The sequence below is a fragment of the Balaenoptera musculus genome, chromosome 18, assembly GCF_009873245.2.
Source record: "Balaenoptera musculus isolate JJ_BM4_2016_0621 chromosome 18, mBalMus1.pri.v3, whole genome shotgun sequence".
Lineage (NCBI taxonomy): Eukaryota > Metazoa > Chordata > Mammalia > Artiodactyla > Balaenopteridae > Balaenoptera > Balaenoptera musculus.
Genome location: NC_045802.1, coordinates 18,415,985 through 18,436,891, shown reverse-complemented (window position 1 = coordinate 18,436,891; position 20,907 = coordinate 18,415,985). Strand labels below are relative to the sequence as shown.

The window sequence follows — 20,907 nt, the reverse complement described above, 5'->3', positions numbered from 1 at the left end:
TGTAGCTCTCCAGTTTTCCCAGCACTACTTATTGAAGAGACTGTCTTTTCTCCACTGTATATTGTTGCCTTCTTTAAATGTGGACAATAATGCTTTTATTTCTTGAGTGAATACCTACAGGAGGAATGCTGGGTCATAAAGTAAGTGTATGTTTAACTTTAAAGGTAATTGCATCATTTTACACTTCTACAACAATGCGTAAAAGTTTCGTTTGCTCCACACCCTCATTGACACTTGGTATTTTCAATCTTTTTAATTCTAACCAGTCTAGTGAGTGTGTATTGGTATCTCATTGTGGCTTTGATTTGTCTGAGGGTTAATGATTTTGAGCATCTTTTCACGTGCTTATTCACCATTTGTAACTCTCCTTCTCTGAAGAGTCTGTCCAGATTTTTTGCCCATTTTTAACTGAATTATTTGTCTTACTGAGTGGCAAGAGTTTTTCCTATATTCTTGATATAATTTTTTTGTCAGATATATGAATTGTGAATATTTTCTCCCAATTTCTGGCTTGCCTTTTTGTTTTCTTGGCAATGTCTTTCAAGGAGCAAAAAGTTTTAATTTTGGTGAATTCCAACTTCATAACTTTTTCTTTATAGTTCTGCTTTTTATAAGAAATCTTTGCCTGTGCCAGTGTCAAAATTTTTTTATCTTATGTTTTTCATGCCCTTTATTATTTAAGTGTATGTGTAATGTTGATCTTTCATTCAGAGGTAGTTTGGATTCTTTTGGTTTCGAGAAACTCTTAGAAGCTCGAGCCAACCTAAATATAAAAGGGGCTTTGCAATAAGTTGCAGGGGCATTTTGTGGCTCCTGAAGGCAGGCACACAGGTGGGTACAAGAAACAGGAGCTGGGAAGCCATCAGGAACCCAGGATGTCCTCTCTAGCCCTTGTTTTTGTTTTCCTCTCTTTGTAGACTGACTTGCTCTGACCATGTGGCTCAGAGCCTGTTTTAGTCCCCTAGGATAGGGACTTTGACTGGCCCAGCTTGGGGTCAGGGCCCCGACCAGGTCCAGTTAGCCACTGGGGGTCAGGGTAATGCAGTATAAAACATGTCTGGGGATCAGGACAACTCCCAAAGAAAAGCAGGGTGACTTGAGATCTGCTCACACACGCCAAAAGGTGGTCACTGTTCTCCCCCAACCCATCTTCCACTCCTGGTGAGTACTTTTTGGTACCATTTTCTGACTTGCAGCTTTCAGCATTACTTTGTGCATACTCTGGCTTTTTTCTTTTCCCAATCTGCAGCTGTATTCCTCAGCACTTGTGGAATGTGAAGATCATGATCCGCTTAATCGTGATAGAAATTTTGATGTGGAATCAGTAAAGAAAGAAATCAAGAGAGGGAGGAAGTTGGTAAGTATAAATGATTTTATTACTCACAAAGATGAACAGACCCTTGGTGATGCTTTCAAAAGAAAGTCTATTTGATTGATAAACCAGGGGACAGAGATGCAACGTGGAGAGCTGAAAGAAGTAGGGCCTATATTGGAAACTTAGATTCAACTGAATATTTTAATATTTTTAAATGAACTACAATATGCTTCATCGGCAAAGTAGACATGAGGTAGAATGCTTTGGCTATAAGTAGAAGGAACAAACTGGCTTTAAAAAAAAAAAAAAAAAGGGATGCTTATTTTCTTAACTTAGCCAGAGGAAAAACTGGCTTCAGGGTTGGTTGATTCAGTGGCTCAATGATGTCATCAGGGGCCCATCATCCTTTCCGCCCTCCTTGTCCACAGCTTCAGCTGGTCCCTTTGTGATCATAGGGTGGCCACAGGCAGCAGCTGAAGCATCAGGCTTGCTTGCTCCTATCTACCACAAGAGAAAGTTCATCCCCAAGCATGGATTAAGAGCCCTTCTGAAAGTTTAATTAGGCCACACCCCTCTTTCTGCACCGATTGCTAGAGGCGACCATAACTAATCAGGATCTACCCTCGGAGCCGGGCTCAGCTCCCCCTGGGAAGGAAGAATGCTGAGTAGTTGCTCTACTGGGTCTGCTGTAGTAGACTCCCTCCATGACAGGCCCTTCGCAGCTTCATCAGCGATACAGCAAGCGTGAGCACTAACACCCTAACCACCACCACAATCCACAATCAGGTTAGTGACCTGGAACAAACATTTTTTTAGTCCTTGCGAGATGTCAGCATATACATGGGCAGTTTCCGCATTGCCTGATGTGCTTTGAGAAGCGTCAGCAGGGGGCGCTCAGTGAGCAGGCAAATCAGCACGGTTGGGGCTCAGGAAGCCTTCCTAGTTGGGAATGCGGGGGGAATGAGGATGGGGGAGGGGGAATTTCAGAGAGAGGGAACAGGGTGTGCAAAAGCGTGGAAGGCAAGAGAGAAGATGTGGCACATTCATGAAACCATAAGCATAGGACTGTCCCTGGCATTGTCTTCACTGACCTCATGGAATTCCATAGGATGTACTGGAAGGCGTGAAGCCATTCCCTGCCCTTAGATAATGAGTTGACACTGATTTTCACTGTAATAGTGAATGCTGCAGAAAACATCTTTGTGCATTATCCTCGTGTGCTGGTTTGACTGGTGCTATACAGCACATTCCTAGAAGTGGAACAGCTGAGTCAAAGAGAATTCCCTTTAAAATCTTTGAAACATGCTGACAAACTATCCCCCAGAAAGACTGTACCACTTTATGCTTCTGTACATAGTGGATGAAAGAGCACTTCTCCCAGCCCTTGACGAAAATGAACATCTCAAACCTCGTTAATTTTTGCCAGTCTCACAGAGTTTTACCTTGCGTTTCCCTGATCACTGGAGAGGTTGAACATTACCCCTCTTTAGTAATCATCCCAATCTTCCCGGCTCACCCAGCTCCAGCAGTTCTTCAGTGATCCCTGGCCATGGTCCAGCACAGCAGTCACTCCCTTGCAAGCCCCCTGGACACCCTCCTTACTCACTGAGCAAAGCCCCAGCCTGGGGAAGTGTGTCTGTCTGATGTCTGCAGGAGCTGAGTAGCGCTGGCAGTTGAGCAGTTAACCGGAGAAAAACCCACAGATGTTTTGACTGATCTTAGATTCATGGCCATGAACCTCAAGCAGACCATCAGCACTTCATCCCCCACCCTGCACATTTACTCTTTCATATCCTATCATCTCTCTTTAAAACCTTGCTCCACCCCAACTTCTCCTTGCCAAGTTGGCGACTATCCCTGATTTTTTTTTTTTTTTTTTTTTTGGATAGACTTTCTTTTTTAGAGCAGTTTTAGGTTCACAGGAAAACTGAGGGGATGGTACAGAGAGTTCCTGTATTCCCCCTGCCCCTACACGTTCACAGTCTCCCCTTTATCAACACCCTCCACTAGAGGGGACATTTGTTACAACTGATGAACCACACTGACACATCAGAAACACCCAAAGGCCATAGTTTACATTAGGGTTCACTCCTGGTGTTGTACATTTCTTTGCCAGATTCTTACCGAGAAAATGGAAGCGACTAGACAGAAACCCCTACTGTCCAAACCACTGCCCACCTGCCTGTCCTCAGACTCTCAGACCTCCGTCCTGTCAAAGCCAACCCTGCACGTGGGCTTTGGAGCCGTCCTCCTTCCCTCTTTAAGGACTAGGTTCTTGCATTTTCCTCTACCCCCTCACATCATTATCCCTTCTCTCTAATCGATTATTCTTGTCAGCATATAAACATGATCAATGGATCATGTCATCTTTAAAAAAAAAAAACAACTCTCCCTTATACACAAAGAGCTGGTCACTTGCAGTGTCACTTGTCTGACCTTAGTTGACCTGTCAGCAGTATCATCACACAGTGGTCCCTGCCCTGCATCTTGAAGCAGTTCCTTCTTTTGACTTCCTGGACATAAGCTGCGAGTATGTCTTTCACCTTTCTGGCTGCTGCTTCTCAGGTGCCTTGGCTGTTTTTCCTCCTCTGCTCAACCTCTACAGTTTGGAGTGCCCAAGGCTCTGTCCTGGGCTCCTTCCTCAATCTGAACATCCTTCCTACATGACCTCATCCAGTTCCCATGGCTTCAATACCATTCTTATGCCGGGACTCTCTCTATCTCCAGCCCCGATGACCAACCTGACATACCTACCTGGATAGGTAATAGCCTCTCATGTTAAACTGGCCGGAAGAGAATAGTTCCATCCCCTACACACTCATACACACGATCCATCCAAACCTGCTCACTTCTCCTCAGTAAACAGCACATCATTTGTCCGCCATCATCGCCTCTCAACCCCAGCCCAGCATCGGGTCCATCAGCCTCACCCTACGGACCTTGCATCCTCCTCTTCTCTCTCACTGCCACTCATCCACTGTGGTGAAGCGTGATCTCACTCTCTCGGACTGTTGTTGAACACTGCTGATACTTGTCCTTCTTTCTCTCTCGCCTATCCCTCCCCAGCCCATTCTCCACACGGCCGCCAGAACAGTATCTTTAAACTGTGAATCGGTTTATGCTCCTCTTGCACAAAGGTAAAACCCCAACTCATCACTGTGGCTCGTAAGCCCTCCATGACCCAGTCCTCACTTACCCCTTGGATCTTAGCTCAGAGTGTCCCCCTTGCCTCTTCTCTGCTCCAACAACGCTACCCATCCCTCTTGCCCTTCCTGTGAGTTTGCCAGTGGGGAAGCGCATTCTTGCCACAAGCACATAAGGCCTTCTGCTTACGATGTCCTTTCCCCTGCTTTGGTGCAGACTAGCAGCGCTTGTTATTATTAAAATCTAAGCTTCCATATCACCTCCTCAGAGAGGCCTTCTATATCACTGACCACCCAATCTGAAGTAGGGACCCAGAGACACTCTGTCACTTTGCCTTAATTCTCTACAAAGCATGTATCGCTATGTTTTAAAGTTTGCTTTATTTGATCATTGTCTCCACTAGAAAGAAAGTTAACTTCATGCAGGCAGGTACCTTATCCACCACTGTTTTCCCCGTCCTGGAAGAGGGCCTGCCACGTCACAGCTACTCTGTAGTCTTTCAATGAGTCACCGTTTATTAGCCGTTTGTATTTCTTCTCTTCCCATTTTTCTGTGGGCTATCAGAGTCTTACCCTTTATCTACTATGCAGCAAACAGTCTTTTCCTTTTTTTTTAAATGGTATCTATCACCTTAAAAGTGGAGCTTAAATTTTTTATATAGTCAAATCTGTCAGTCTTTTTCTGTGTGGCTTCTGTGTCTCCTGCCTTGCTTAGAAAGCCTCAATACTGTCCTTTTTTTCTTTTATATTTTCTAATTTCTTGCAGCTTTTTAAAAATACTTATTTTTTATACAGTTAAAGCTTTAATCCACGTGGAGTTTATTTGGGAATATATTGTGAGGTAGGGATCTAACTTTCTTTCCTATACACATAGTCAGATGGCCCCCCCAACATTAAATGATCATTCTTTGTGCTCTGACTTCAAATTCTGCCTTTTGCCCAATCTAATTTCTCACCCACAATTGAATTTCCTTTGTTTATATAGTTGCTCGTGCTGACCTTGGGATACTGTGTGAGCTGTCACCTCCTATTTTGCTAGGTGGTTTCATTGTGCACCCATGTCATTCAGCCAGAGCATGATATAAACCAGCTGTGGTCATGGCTCAGATACCCCCAAACAGTTAGGTTTCTGTGGCCACGTACTGTCCTCCTAGCCATCTCTACGCCACCTTCCTATCAGACCAATAGACTGATACATAAAGGCAAGAGATCAAATGAATTGAGCTAAGAAAAAAACTTATTCCTCAGGGGCTTTTTTGTTTTGGTGTTGTTTTTTTTTTTTTTACATTTTTGGCCTTTCTACATAGATGCCAAAGAGATTTCACTTCCTTTCTCTCACGTCTCCTCAGTAGTGCCTCTGTAAGACAGGCAGTGTGATCCCCAGGGAGGAATTCGGGTCTAAGAGAGGGGAAGGGACTGGCTCGAGATCACACAGCTGTTAGTGGCAGTGCCGGGAGCTGACCTCGGCCACAGGCTCAGTGTCCCCAACAGAACCTCTTGCCTAGAGCTGGACAGCGTTGCCAACCCTGCTTTTTAGAAATCTCTTTTAAAAAGAGAGGAGAGAGGAAAAAAAATAAAAAAATAAAATAAAATAAAAATAAAAAGAGAGGAGAGGGGTTTTCTTGGAAACACAAAGGGTTTTCTGCTTTTCATCAGATCATTACAAAACATTCCAGTTAGTTGAGGTTTTGCTGAAATTTCAAAATGAGCAGCTAAATGTCAGGACCCAGTGTTTGTAGCTGAGGACATTAGGGCTGCCAACTTAAAAATAATATTTGATGACATCTTTAACTTTAAATTTTAACAAAGATTCTGAAAAATCAGGTGCTTACTCGGTAAAATCTGTTCTTCTGTAGAAATGCACATATTGTGGGAAAACAGGAGCCACCGTGGGATGTGATTTAAAATCCTGTCTCAAGAATTACCACTTTTTCTGTGCCAAGAGTGACCACGCAGTTCTACAAGCTGATGGATCTGAAGGAACTTACAAGTATTTAATAAAACAGTTTTAAAGCCACATTTGGGGGATTGGAATAAGGACAAGGAGATTTTTTAAAGCTAATTTTATGCAAATGATTTCCAAGTATGAATGTGGTTTGGGAGATGCCCAGCTGGGAACCTAACTTCAAAGCACCTTCCCTAAGTGTCATAGGAAGAAAAGAAGCAGGTTTGGTTTTGTTTTGGTTTTTACTCTCCCTGTATCCTTTCTTTCCTCGTAGAAAGCACTGGTTGACATGGTGGCACAAGTAACCTAACAGGTGGCCACGAGGCTGGGAACCAGTTCACACTTGCTCTTTTCTGTAAAGAGGAAAGGAGCCTGACTTGTTAGTTCTAGGTCCATGCTTTACCCATCTTGTCTCCAAATGAATGTATTTTCCCATCACTGTCACCACCCTCTTAACTATAAATAGCCTCTAAAAATGATAAAGAAACTATGCAGCAAATACAGTTATCAGTCATTAAGTCCTTGAAGAAACTTACACCTTGTCCGTGTTGCCTTTGGCTTTGAAATCTTGCTCCTTGTTTTTCAATAATTCTTTAATGTTAACTTTGATCCAGTAAGGCATATTTCAAGTCCAAAACAAGTACATTTGTTTTATCCAGGAAGAAACTTGATCTTCCTTCTAATGAAAGAAGTCAGTTCAGTTAAGTCATTATACAGTTTAGTCAGAAAAAATCAGTAACCCAGTTTTTAATTGATTCAGGTCATGTTCAGCGAACTCTTTTTTGTACGTAGATGCAGTCTAGAATATGTCATATAAAGGTGAAGGAAATAACAGTCAAAAGGTTAGGTTTGACCTTTTTAAAGTTATGAGATGGAATAAAACAGAGAATGATGGTCTAATGTTGACGAGCCAGGGAGACACTTCTCACTTCTTTGGGGCATATGAATAGATTCTGATTGAACTGGACATTTTAAATTTCAGTGAAACATATACATTTTTTTCAGGCATAGTATCTGAATAACAGGATTAGTGTTATGAGAGAATTATTTTTTTTTAAATTTTTTTAATTGAAGTAGTTGATTTACAGTGTTGTGTTAGTTTCAGGTGTACAGCAAAGTGATTCAGTTATACCCATATATATATATTCTTTTCCCTTTATAGGTTATTACAAAAATATTGGGTATAGCTCCCTGTGCTTTACAGTAGGTCCTTGTTGGTTACCTATTTTACTGATATATATAGTAGTATGTATATGTTAATCCCAAACTCCTAATTTATCCCTCCCAGAGGATTATTTTTAATATGATTTTTGTAAGATCTGTTACATTCCTAAATGATACTTTAAAATTCCATATGGAGGGTAGATTTTTTTTCCCCCTGTGGGCATATATCCCCAATTTTATCAATGTGTTCCAGAACTATTTTATTTTGCTACTTTATCTTTTAACCACTTACTTTATGCCAGGAATACTTCAAAGTACTTTACAAATGTTATTTCGTTTAATACTCATAATAGCCCAGTAAGGGAGGTACTATTATCCCCATTTTAAAGATGAGGAAACTGAGGCCCTGACAGTAATTTGTACCCAGGCCACACATTTGGTAAGAGGCAGAGCTGGGCTTCAGGGCTCCAGAGTCTTTGCTCTTTGACACCATATCCTCTTTAAGCTTAGCGGCCATAGATCCTAAAATGTGGGCAAGCCTAACATTCAAAGAAGTTTGTTAAATAATTTAAAATCTGATTTTACACAGGTATTTTCTTGCTTGAGACTAGACAGGAAATGTGTAAATATGTTAATTTTATATTCTTTTTATATTTGATTTGCTGAGAAACTCATGGATTGAAATATTCTGTTTCACTTTTATTATTTACCTTCCCAAAGAGCTTGTTTTATTATGACTTCTCCAAAGACCTAAAACACCCACTAGAAAGACTGTTATTAGCAGAGCTACAAGGTCAAACAAAAAGGAGTCAAGTTCCTGCTATACCTTAAAGTCTGAAAAAATACTGATCATATATTAGTAGAACCAATGAATAGAGACTCATAAAATAATCTTCTTTGTCATAGTTTTATCAAGTATCAGGTGAACTTTTATTCATTTTTAAATTGAATTTAAACATTCGGAGTGGCTGTCATGCACGAGACCCCTTGTTAGGTACAGTGAGAATATAAAGAGAAACAAGACGTGAACTAAAACTATCACCTCACAGGAGGACCAGTAGGTCAAAACTAGTAGGAGCACGTGGCCTGATGGGAGCAGGAGGGGATTTACATGAAACTGGCTTGGGCTTCAGTTGACAATTGTTGAAAACGGGTGATGGGGTTGGGGGCATGGGAGTTCATCACATCTCCTCCACTTGTATATATGGTTGAAAAAAAAAAATTAAGTACCTGGCAAACAGAAGTGCTGAGAAACCAGAATCCGAAGGGCGAGGAGATTAATATCGATTGGGGGTGGGCGGGAGGGGTGCTGGGAGGACTGCATGGAGGGGGCGGGAACTGCTGTATGACAGGAAGAGTTCATACATTCCCCTAGGTGAGGGGACCCTGCATCATGAGGGTCAGCACCATAAGGAAGGGAACCTGGGGCTGCGGAGGAAGAAAGGCTGGAGAGAAAACAGGGCCTGAGCAGCTCCTTCAGGTTTACTCACTGCACTTCTTTGCTCTAGCTGCTCTGCTTCTTCCTTCTCTTCTAGGGCACTGACCAGTTCTAAGCTCATGCAGTTCAAATCTGAGATCTGGGGGAGATGCATGTTGAGTTAGAAAACTACTTTCCCACCAGATAATGCATGCAATTTTGTGCTTATTGTTGAAAATCAGCAGAACTTTGTGTAGTCAGATGAAAACTTGTGTCTTAGCTGTTGGATCTCTAGGTATTTTCTTTATACAGTAAAAAATCTCACTGACCACTGTATATGAACAAGTATTGTTCAAAATATGTAGTCAGCACTCACCCCTGCAGAGAGCACGCTGACCTGTCCAAGGCTCAAGGGCACAGGGGATGCTGGCACAGGGCCCATCTACACTTGATGTGTGTCAGTAACTACACAGGCTTGAACAGCAATTTTGTTTTTAACAAATAAATATTTAAGGTTAAGCCCGCATGAAAAACAGATTAGTTCCCTTTTAAATTACAATGCAATAGGCATAATATTTGAAAAGTGTAAATACAATTATTTGACTCTTTGAAATTTCATGTTTTCAGAGTATTGTGCCAACAACATGCTGACCCTCAAAATGGTAAGTCTCTAAAATTTAGTGTTGCGGGTTTAAAGAAAGGTAAACCTTCGGTAAGACATGGAATAATCTGATTTACTGGCCTAAGTTAAAATACAAATTTTTCAGTCAAAATGTTACATACTTTTAAAATTGTCAGTCCCTGTGCGGTGCGCAGTATGATGGACTAAACTTTTCTTCTTCGTGAACTAGACCTACTCTCAGTGAAGCCTTTGTCTGGTGTCTTCCATTCTCACTTCAGTCAGCAAACCGAACCGAAACCCGGTAAGAAGCTTGACTTTTGTGACTACTTGTCTTCTAAGAAGACTATCAGAATTTTCAGTAGATAAAATTGATAAAGTGCTGTATGTTCCCTGAATGCAATTCTCCTAAGAACGCATGATTAGCCTTTCCGTTCTGAGGAAAACTGGGTCCTGGCTAGCTGGGGTTACCTGGACTTTGTGTACTGCCGGAAGAGCAATCTTGCCAATACTAGATGTGGAATGCTCTCTGTGGACAGGAGTCGGCCCTCTTTGGAAAAGGCTTAGTTCCCTGTCATGCCAGCTGCATTTTGTGGTGGTAAGCAACGCTCTCTAAACAATAGCGTTACCCTTCAGCCATTCTTCAGCCATTCCCCTTGCAACTTATCAGAAATACTATCTAAAACATTGCTGTCAGTCAGTGTTTACTGACAGGGAAAGATGACAATAATGTATTCGTTTTAAAAAGCAGATTATAACACTGTTCGTAATGAATCCTCTCCCCAGAGGAAACCATCGTTGTTTCTTTCAAATTCTTCCAAAAATGTTCTGTGTATAGAAACATACCTACTACTATATTTTGCTTTTTCACTTCGTGTATCTTAGAGATTCTTCTCTATCAGTGGGTATAAGTAGATCTTACCTCATTTTTAAAAGGCTTCATAGTATTCCACTGTGTATATTATTCAGTTGTATAGCTGAACCACAGTTGAACTAGTCTCTGCGTGACTGTCATGTAAGTTATTTCCAGCTTCTTCTATCACATTTAATACTGTAGCTAACATTTTTCTCCACTCATCTTTGTGCCTTTATGTAACAATACTATTAGAAAGACTTCCTGTAAGTAGATTGCTGGGTCAAAGAGTATAAACAATGAAACTTTGGGTAACTGTCGGCTAATTATCTTCTAAAGAGGCCGCACCAGCAGTACACATTGACCCAAATCCTTGCAGACATTATATATTATACATCTTAATCTGATCAATGAAAAATTCTACCTGTTTTACTTTGCATATCTTTACTTATGGGTGAAACTGAGTATATTCCCCTATCTTTTTTTTTTTTATTCCCCTATCTTTTGATCAATTATATTTGTTTTCTTGTGGCCCAATTTATTTTTCTGTTTAATGAACCCACTCTCCAGAGTTCCCCATTTGCCCATTTTTCTACCCAATTGCCTTTTTCGTATTGATTTATAAGGTTTTTATATTTAAAAAATTGGACTTTTGTCGGGGTTTTTTGCATTTAATCTAAGTTTGACATATCTTTTGACTTTGTTATAACCTTTGGCATATAAGAGTTGTACATTTTATGTAGTCCAGCATCAGTCTTTTCCTTTATGGATTCCAGTATCTACATAATTTATATTTTTCTGCTTACTTTTCAGGAGTGAAAAGAAAAAGGGGAAGGAAAAAACGTATCTCAGCAGGCAATCCTGTACAGGTAATTTGACTTAATTTTGTTATAGCTTTAAGTTTCTCCATACAATGTCTTTTTTTTTTTAACCTTCTGAATTTCAGGTGACACAATGATAGATGATGATGAATATTAAAGAGAAGTTGGATGTGTCTTGGGTATCCAAGCACATAACCTCCAGGAGGTGACTGTCCCCTGGCTCCTGTAACACATCCCCTGGTACCAAATCAGGGAGAGGATCTGAGCCCACAGGGTGTTTATGGTCTGAAAACAGGCATAGGTGCAGTGGAACATCCTTGCCTAGCCAAGTATTTCCCAGCTGCAGGATCCACATTTGACCTAATTTGTGACTCATAATTTTCTGGATTCCTGTTCTGTGTAAAGCATATGAAAATGTTTTGGGGATTTGCAACAGCTCATGTAAGCTAAATTAATATGAGCCAGCAACCTTCACCTCTCACCCTATTTATACAAGAGGTGCTTGTTACACCTGTTAATGTTTTTATTAGACAAAACAAAAATACATTTGGGGGCTTCCCTGGTGGCGCAGTGGTTGAGAATCTGCCTGCTAATGCAGAGGACACGGGTTCGAGCCCTGGTCTGGGAAGATCCCACATGCCACGGAGCGACTGGGCCCGTGAGCCGCAATTGCTGAGCCTGCGCGTCTGGAGCCTGTGCTCCGCAACAAGAGAGGCCGTGATAGTGAGAGGCCCGCGCACCGCGATGAAGAGTGGCCCCCGCTTGCCACAACTAGAGAAAGCCCTCACACAGAAACAAAGACCCAACACAGCCATAAGTAAAATAAATAAATAAATAAATATTAAAAAAAAAAAAAAAAGAGTTTAAAAAAAAAAAAATACATTTGATGTTTACATCTACATATGAACACGGAACATGATTTTCACCATAAGCATATCACTGAATTTGGTTTTCATTTTATGCAATACAGTAAGTCCCCTACATACGAACCTTCCAGTTGCGAACTTTCAAAGATGCAAACGTGCATTCACACGTCTAATCACATTCATGTGTCTGGAGTACATTGTCACGTGCGTGCATCCTCTACAAGTGGTTGTGCTTTTGTGTACTTTACTGTACAGTACTGTATACAGTAGTACAGTAACTTTATTTCAAGCACAGGACCCGAACGTAGAACAGTACACGAAGGCTGCAGCAGCTGTTAAGAATGCAATCCAGTGCTACCATGTCATCGATGACAAGAAAACAAGAGCTACTACCCAGACATCATGGGATCGTTTTGTCAAGAGGGTAGATAGAATTGAATCCAGCAAGGAACCAGAACTTGTGCCATCAACGTCAGGCGTGAGTGAAATTGCAGCTTGCCCTCCGTCTCCTATTGCTGACAATCCTTCAGCTCTACCATCTCCCACCTCCTCTCCCTCCTCCAGTCAGTAACTCTTCTTGCCTGTTTGTTCGATGCCAGCCCGTGTGTGCCAGTTGTTGTACTGTACTACTGTACTTTTCAAGGCCCTGTTCTGTAAGATTAAAAATGTTTTATTTTTTGTATTTTATGTATTGTGTAGAGTATCATAAACCTATTACAGTACAGTACTATATAGCCAATTGTGTTAGTTGGGTACCTAGGCTAACTTTGTTAGACTTATGAACAAATTGGGCTTACAAATATGCTCTCAGAATGGAACTCATTCATATGTAGGGGACTTACTGTATTAAATGTCAACAGTAAAAAATTCGTGTAAAGTAATCTTAATCTTTCTCTCCTTTTAGCCACTGGAAAGAATGGCATTGGATAGGAGGGAAAAGGATGGCAGACACACAGGTTTGCTATAAGTTTTGTCTGTTAACGAATATGACTTACAGTACTTAGTACCATTTCAGAGTTGGTATCCCACTTTATTATTTAGAATTTCAGAGTTGGTATCCCACTTTATTATTCTAGACTTGTAGTAATGAATTATAAGAACAGAAATCTTTTATCGTAATTATTCACTCCATCATAACCCCAACAGATCAAAATAACTTAGATTATAACTTAGGTTGGGATGGTCCAACTGCTCTTCAGTATTAAGAAAGGATACAGCTCTTGATATAGAAGCCAGGGTTGCCTGAGTTCAGAATCCAATGACATGCCACACCTCACACTGTGACCCACCCCCCCCAAGAAGCTGAAGCCAGTAATTGTAACTTTCTGTTAAGGAAACAGACATTCCATAATAACAGTCAACTGTGACAGAAAAAAATGAGGGAGGCTGTTATCTCAAAGATTTGAAGCTAAATTTTAGAAAATTCTCTTTATTCATATAATTATTCTAAGCAGAGAAGCTTTTATGTTCACTTTTTATAACATTTCATTCATTGTTTCAGCTTGAAAAAAATGAGGTATGATGAAATTACAATTAATAGAAAAGATAAAGGTGCTGTACGTATTATCTAATAATGCTCATCCACCATTACGCAAAGTCTGAAGAAGTGACCATAAAATGATGTATGATAGCTGTCCTGAGACAGATGATTTCCTTCTGAAATGTTTTTTTTATTCTTAGATGCAATTGTGAAAGTTGCTTTTCTTAAGAAATGTAAAGAAGCGGGTCTTCTTAATGCTTTATTTGAAGAAATATTAGACAAACTTCATTTGATTCAGGAAAGACTCATGGATGAGACCACTTCAGAATCAGGTATTGAAATAACAAAATTTCTACATATAGAGACTTCTCACAGACCTACATGTTAAACAAAACAAACAACACCCCCCCCAAAGTACACATTTTCTTTCTGCGCTGTTTTTTCTTTTCCATCTTTATCTCATTCTTGAGAGCTTGTTTGGAGGTTCTAGCAGGGGAGCGCAGCTACTCGTATACCCTTGACCGAAGAACGGTCCTCCTCTATCGGGGAAGGTCATCCTCTTCGACTGAGCGCGCAGCTTCGGGAGGGACGCACGTGGAGTGGTGAGGGAGGAAGGGGACACCCGCCTAGCCAGCCAGATAGCCGAATCAACCCTGGCGATCAGTGGGGTGACAGATGTCACAGCCAGATCGCCCTCACAGCCTTTATCTCATTCTTTAATACAATTTATTGTTCCAATCTCTTGTCTTTTTATAAATCAACAGGAGGTAGGTAATTCACAAAATCATTACTTTAGTAAAAAATACCCTGATTCCCTGAAAGTTTTAATGTCTTTTCCAGAGGTTCATAACTGAGAGTGACCATCAAGAGAACGGGCAAGTTCAGAACCAGGTTCAGTCACACACCTGCGCTCCCCCCTCCCCGCAGCTGAGCATGCTTGCTGCTAAGATCTGAGAATGACTGACATTCATTATGCTAGTTTTGATTTGACTCTAATTCTGTTCCTTAAACAAGCAAGTGCCTTTTTTTATACTGTAAAGTATAGAAGAAAGAAGTAATTTTAATGTTTTGGTTGATGTTTGGTTCAGTTAAATGTGGCCTTTCAGAAAGAGCTCTTCGGGACGCTGAAGTTCCATTTGTACATGCAGGTTATACAGCCACTTAGCCTTCTCATAACCTGTGTTAGGAGCTTAAAAACTTTATTATAAATACAGTCGACACATAACATGGGTTTGTACTGTACGGGTCCACTTATACCTGAATTTTTTTCAATAAATACTACACAGTAAAATACTATACAATCCGTGGATACAGAACCACAGATACAGAGGACCCACGTATTTGGGAGGCCGACTGTAAAGTTAGTTATGCTTGGATCTGTGACTGCACGGGGGTCAGCACCCCTAAGCCCACATTGTTCAAGGGTCGACTGTATAGCTGTCTTAGAAGGAAAACCTTGACAGTCTGTATTTTAGGCAACAATGTAAAATGTATGATTATTTGAAAGGGATTTTTTTCTACAGGACGAAACCAAAAAGTGTAGTTAAGAGAAAACAGACATTTCCCAAAGCTCATTCATTACATTCTTTTGTTCGTTTACTCTTGTCTCTAGACCAAGCACATCTCGAACTTGAGCATGCCCCTCAGAACCACCTGGGGGGTTTGTTAAAACAGATGGCTGGGCCCCATCCCCGGAGGTTCTGATCCAGTAAAGGTGCTAAAAGAATCTGCATTTCTAACGAGCTCCCGGGTGAGGTTGCTGCCACTGCAGACCACAGGGGACGCCTGCTCTGTGTGCTTTTCCTTTTTGCGGGTTACTCTGTGAGGTGTTTCTGCCTATGTAAGCTACTGAAATTAAAACTGAAAATGTTTTTCTTCCTCCAGACTATGAAGAAATTGGAACTTCACTTTTCGACTGTAGATTGTTTGAAGATGCATTTGTAAATTTTCAAGCAGGTATGTGAGTTATAACTGAGCAGCAAAGTTTATAAACATTTATCACATATATTAAAATAACACTATTCAGGTGATAAAAATCCTATTTTAGAAGAATGTTCACCGTTGCCTTAAATGAAAAAGCCCATTACAAAACAATATGAGCCCTCACACACACAAGAAAAAATATATATACACAGGGTCACACATGCACACAGAAAAACTGCACATAAATGGAAACAGTAGTTATCTGTAGGTGACTGGATTATAGTAATTTCTTCTGTCTTAGTGCTCATTGTATTTTCCACATTTTATACATACACACAATGCTTTTGTAATCAGAAAAAGAACTCATCTGAAAAAGTGGAAACAAAAAATTTATTGTGAAATGGAAGTATTTGGGCACCACGTTTGGAAATCAGCAGGAACTGGTGAGGCTGTGATAAACCATGCTGCACTGTCTGTCTCCCTCTCACTTAGTATGATGTGTAAAAATTTCAGTTCTTTCAACATTAATCTTCAAATCTAATGGGAGAGGGAGGGTTGTGATTGATTGATTCTAAAGTTCATCATCAAAAAAAAAAAAAAAAAAAGCCAAGAAACTTTTGAAAAAGAAAACCTAGTGAAAACAAGAGTGTTAACCTTTCCATAAAACATCAAACAAACAAACAGTGGTCCTTTCACCACTATTTCAGATGCCTTCAAAACAGGCTAAGTTTCCACATTGATGAGTCTGACCTGACTTCTCCATCAAGGCTGCCACACACAGCTGGGCAGGCTGTGCACTGCACATCCGGGCGGGAGTGGAGGGCACAGGTTGACAAAGAGTTTAAGGCAGATGGCTCCTCCTGAAGTTGTACACAAACAGTGCCCTAAACTCTGTTCTTTTCCAGAGATGTATTTGTCTTTCCAGCAAATGTATTAGGAAAATAGATTTTCCCTGTGGAGAAAATATTAGTTCATATTCCTGTCTCAGTATACACAAGCCTTTCTCATTTTTGTTTTCATATTACACATTTCTATTTGAATTTTGTATTACATTTATAATCAGCAGAAAAATAGTCAACAATATTTTTTTTTACCAGTCTCTTGAGAATGTCTGCACACATCTTACGGGAATATCCTTTTTTTTTTTTTTAAAGCAGCCTTTAAATTTTTTTCTAAAAAGCTTTATTTTGTAGGTGACTTTCATGTATGTTTATTTTTCTTTCATATAAAAGTAACATGTTTGGAACATGTCACTACCTAGGTTAAGTTAGTTGGGAGTACATACAGTATAGTGTAGTATTTGGGGGGTGTGAGCTCCCAGAGGTGACACTATTTGGAATCGCATGAGAACCAACTTAAAAGACTTAACTTCTCACACCCCAACTGATAAAGACTCTTTTGCTTAATTCAGCCTTTTCAGTGTTCCAGAAAGTTAACTGCAGGTATACAGATATTCTAAGATTTTGAGGTTTTTAAAAAATTGCCACTGAATAATATTATAATTTATAAAGCCTAACTAAAGTAGCTTCTAAGTTTCCACAATAAAAGCATTCCTATTTCTAAATAAAACCAAAAGCTTTTATGTAACATTAAAAATTGGATGCATTTCTCTGAAAGATTTGCCCTTAACCCTTGATAGTCTAATGGCATCCTCTCAACAAATGGATATTGTGTAGCATGAAGGTTATTTAGTCGCTGCTTTCAAATACTCAAAAGTATACAGAAGTGCCTTTTCTGCTATAAATGTATACAAAATTTTAAAGATTTACAGACCAGCTTTATGTGTGATAAATACTGGAATTCTATCCTGAACTAGAAGAGAAAGCAAAGGCAGAAAAGCATCAATTCCTGCTCACAAGACCCTAGATCCTTTTCATTTGGGGCACAGCATTGTGTACTATGCACTTTCAAAAGAGGCTAGAAATAGTACATTGTGTATAAAACTACTGAATAAAACCTGAAATAATTTTCTTATTATAGCAATAGAGAATAAAATTCATCAATCTGAAGAAAGGCAGCGGCAGCTGAAGGAAGAGACTGAGCTACTTCAGAACTTAAAACAAACCCTGTGCTCTGAGCTTCAGTCAAGTTCTACTTCAGATTCTTCTCTGTCTTCTTAAGAATGACCATTTCCTAAGCCAGGAATCAAGCACAGTTGTAAACAGGCTGAAAGCTGGAGACGGGCCTGTGAAAGCCACACATCTTTAGCACTAGGCCCCTCGTGTCTCTCTGGCCCTCAAACTTTGATCCTCACCAGCCCTTACCTGTTCTTGCTGATTTGGCATCTTATGCCTTTTTACTGCCTCCTCTTCCTGATCATCATCTCACTGGTACCCCTCCCCCCCCAATAAAATATTTCTGATTCTACTTGAGTAAATTGGACCATGCCTCCCATCGCTCTAAAAATCCTTTGGTGGATTTTTAGATTTTTAGATCCCGCCTCCCCCACCCCCACTACAGTGAGCTAAGTGGATTCCAGGTGCTCCTGCCCCCAGGGCCTTTGCACATTCTGCTGTGAAGTCTTCACTGCTCCTCCTGCGGATGTCCTCATACCTATTCCATCTGAGAGTACTTTCTCTTCATATCCCTTCTCGGTGTAAGCCACTCTATCATACCTCAAACCGATGGAGTATAAGCAGTCTGAGGGCAGAAACTCACAATTCCTGTGTTTTCCTCCCTGTCACATTCCCAGCAGCTAGCGTGCTCAATAAATGTTGAAAAAAATGCATAAACTGTTTTTATCTTTTGAGACTAGTTCCAGCCTGTAATGCTTCTTTGATAAAATAAATCTGAACGTTATACCTGTACCAAACATACCTGTGTCTTTTTTAAATTTCTCTTCAGCCAGTCAGCACATGGGCATAACATCATCTTCAAAATAAACATTTAAAACTGGATGGTCTCTCTGAAGGTTTTTCTCAACCTGACAATATACAATTCAGATTTGTATGCCCTACTACCATGTCTGACCTCTGAAAACTTCACATTTCTACTTTTCTACCACACTACTTTGATCCACAGTAGTGCTACATTTCAACATGAGTTTGATCTGAGTCTCCAACATGGTATCTGGCACATAATATGCTCGATATCTGCTGAAGAATACGATGTAAACGAAAGAACATGTTCATTCCTGTTGTAATGGCAACCCCAGCCCAAGACATTAATAACTGCGGGGCAAAATCTCAATGGTTTTCAAATTTGGGTACACATCAGAATCACCTGAGGCACTTAAAAAACTATGGAAGCCGAAAAAAGATTTTAGAAGATGGCAGAGTAGACTCTGAGCTCACCTCATCTCACAAGCACACCAAAACTACAACTATTTATAGAACAACTATGGATCAAAAAGACCGAAGCAAAAAAAAAAAAAAAAAGACTGAAGCAAACAGAAAAGATCTTCTACAACTAAAGATACCAAGAAAACCACAACCAGACGGTGTGGGTGGGGGGTGGTGGTGCAGAAACACAATACAGTCGAGACCCACACCACTGGGTGGGCGACCCACAAATGGGAGAATAATCAACTGCAGAGGTTCTTCCCAAGGAACAATGGGTCTGAGCCCCACATCCGGATCCCCAAACCCAAGGGTCTTGTGCCAGGAAGCCAAGCCCCATAACATTTGGCTTTGAAGGCCAGTGGAGCTTACCTTTGGGAGTCCCAGAGGGCAGGGGGAAATAGAGACTCCACTCTTAAAAGATGCACCCAAAAATTCATGCTCCAGGACCCAGGGCAAGAGAAGTATTTTGAAAGGAGCCTGGGACAGACCTACCTGCTGATCGTGGCAAGTCTCCCAGAGAAGCAGGAGGCAACTGGAGCTCATCCTCGGGACAAAGACACTGGCAGCGGCCATTTCTGGGAGCACATTGCACCACGGAGACACTGGTGCCTACATGCGCCATTCTGGAATCCTCGCTCTAACTTATTTGTCTCAGGATCCAGCTGTGCCCCTGCTCACTAGCCTATAGGTACCAGTGCTGGGATACTTCAGGCAGAACAACTGGGGTGGAGCATACACGCCCCGTTAAGACCCCTTGAGCCTACAGCTGTCCCTGGACACAGCCCTGCCTACCAGAGGGCCCAGGACCCAACTCTACATACCAGTGCACAGGCACCAGACCTAGACACCCTGGGACCCAGCTCTGTCCACCAGTGGGCAGGCATCAGCCCTAGAATCCCCAGGGCCCCAGCCCCACCCACCAGCAAGTCTGCTCTAGCCTTAGGACCAGCCTCACCCCTACAGGACAACCACAGTCCTGTAGCCTGCCCATGGCAGGCCGCAGCTCACCCACCAGCAGGCCAGCACCAGTCCTGGGACCAGCTGAGCCCAAGCCCCGCCCACCAGGAGGTAAACACAAGCTTCAAGACATGCCAGGCCCTGCAGCCAGCTGTGTCAGGAAATGACCCCACCTGCCAGCTGTCTGACACCAGCTCTGGAACCCCTGGGCCCTGCAGTGACACCCCAGGACCTGGCTTCACCCACCAGTGGGTGGGAACCAGCCCCGGATCTCATGGACCTGACTCCTGGCTCCAGTGAGCCAGCACGAGCCCCAGGGCCAGCCTCCCGGGGTTCCACAGCTGGCCACCTCATGATCCTCTCTGCCAACCAGTGGCTGGCTCCTCCGTACAAGTCAGGGCCTGGCAACCAATCAGACCAGAGGCCAGCCACACCCACCAGGCTGCCCACAGTAGTCAGCCCACCGCAGCAGAAGGACCCACGCAGCCCACATGGAGGGTGCCCCTATAGCATTCAGCTCCGGTGACGAGAGGGGAGTGCATTGCTGGGACACGTAAGACATCTCTTACAAAGGGCCACTTTTCCAAAGTCAGGAATCATAACCAACCTACCTGATACATAGAAATAAATACAGTAAGTTAGGCAAAATGAGGGGACAGAGGAATATGTTCCAAACGAAAGAACAAGATAAAACCCCAGAAGAAGAAATAAGTGAAGTGGAGACAGAGTTCAAGGTAATGATCATAAGGATGATCAAGGAATTCAGAATAAAAATAAATAAACAGAGCAAGAAGTTAGAAGTTTTTTAAAAAGAGTTAGAAAACATCAAGAACAACCAAACAGATGAAGAATACAATAACCGAAATGAAAAATACACCAGAAGGAATCAAAAGTAGACTAAACAACACAGATGAACAGATCAGTGAGCTGGAAGACAGAGTAGTGGAAATCACTGATGCTGAACAGAAAAAAAAAAAAGAATAGAAAGAAACAAGGACAGTTTAAGACACCTCTGAGACAACAACAAGCATACTAACATTCACATTACAGGGATCCCAGAAAGAGAAGAGAGAGAAAGGGCCTGAGAACATATTTGAAGACACAGTAGCTAAAGACTTCCCTA

General features: G+C 41.5%; 1 protein-coding gene across 2 annotated transcripts in view; it reads left to right on the top strand.

The window, feature by feature from the left end:
• Positions 1-18,353, top strand: part of PHF11 (PHD finger protein 11) — a 34,251-nt gene extending 15,898 nt beyond the window's left edge. Inside the window, exons 3-12 of one of the 2 annotated variants that reach the window (XM_036831358.1) lie at positions 1,250-1,357; positions 6,315-6,448; positions 9,612-9,646; positions 9,836-9,907; positions 11,270-11,325; positions 12,439-12,621; positions 13,048-13,099; positions 13,824-13,955; positions 15,508-15,579; positions 17,527-18,353. In XM_036831358.1, the coding sequence (XP_036687253.1) occupies positions 1,250-1,357; positions 6,315-6,448; positions 9,612-9,646; positions 9,836-9,907; positions 11,270-11,325; positions 12,439-12,621; positions 13,048-13,099; positions 13,824-13,955; positions 15,508-15,579; positions 17,527-17,666 (984 nt within the window). In that variant the 3' untranslated portion in view covers positions 17,667-18,353. The remainder of the gene's footprint in view (positions 1-1,249; positions 1,358-6,314; positions 6,449-9,611; positions 9,647-9,835; positions 9,908-11,269; positions 11,326-12,438; positions 12,622-13,047; positions 13,100-13,823; positions 13,956-15,507; positions 15,580-17,526) is intronic. The other variant, XM_036831359.1, reaches the window with a different exon arrangement.
• The last annotated feature ends 2,554 nt before the right edge of the window (positions 18,354-20,907 follow it).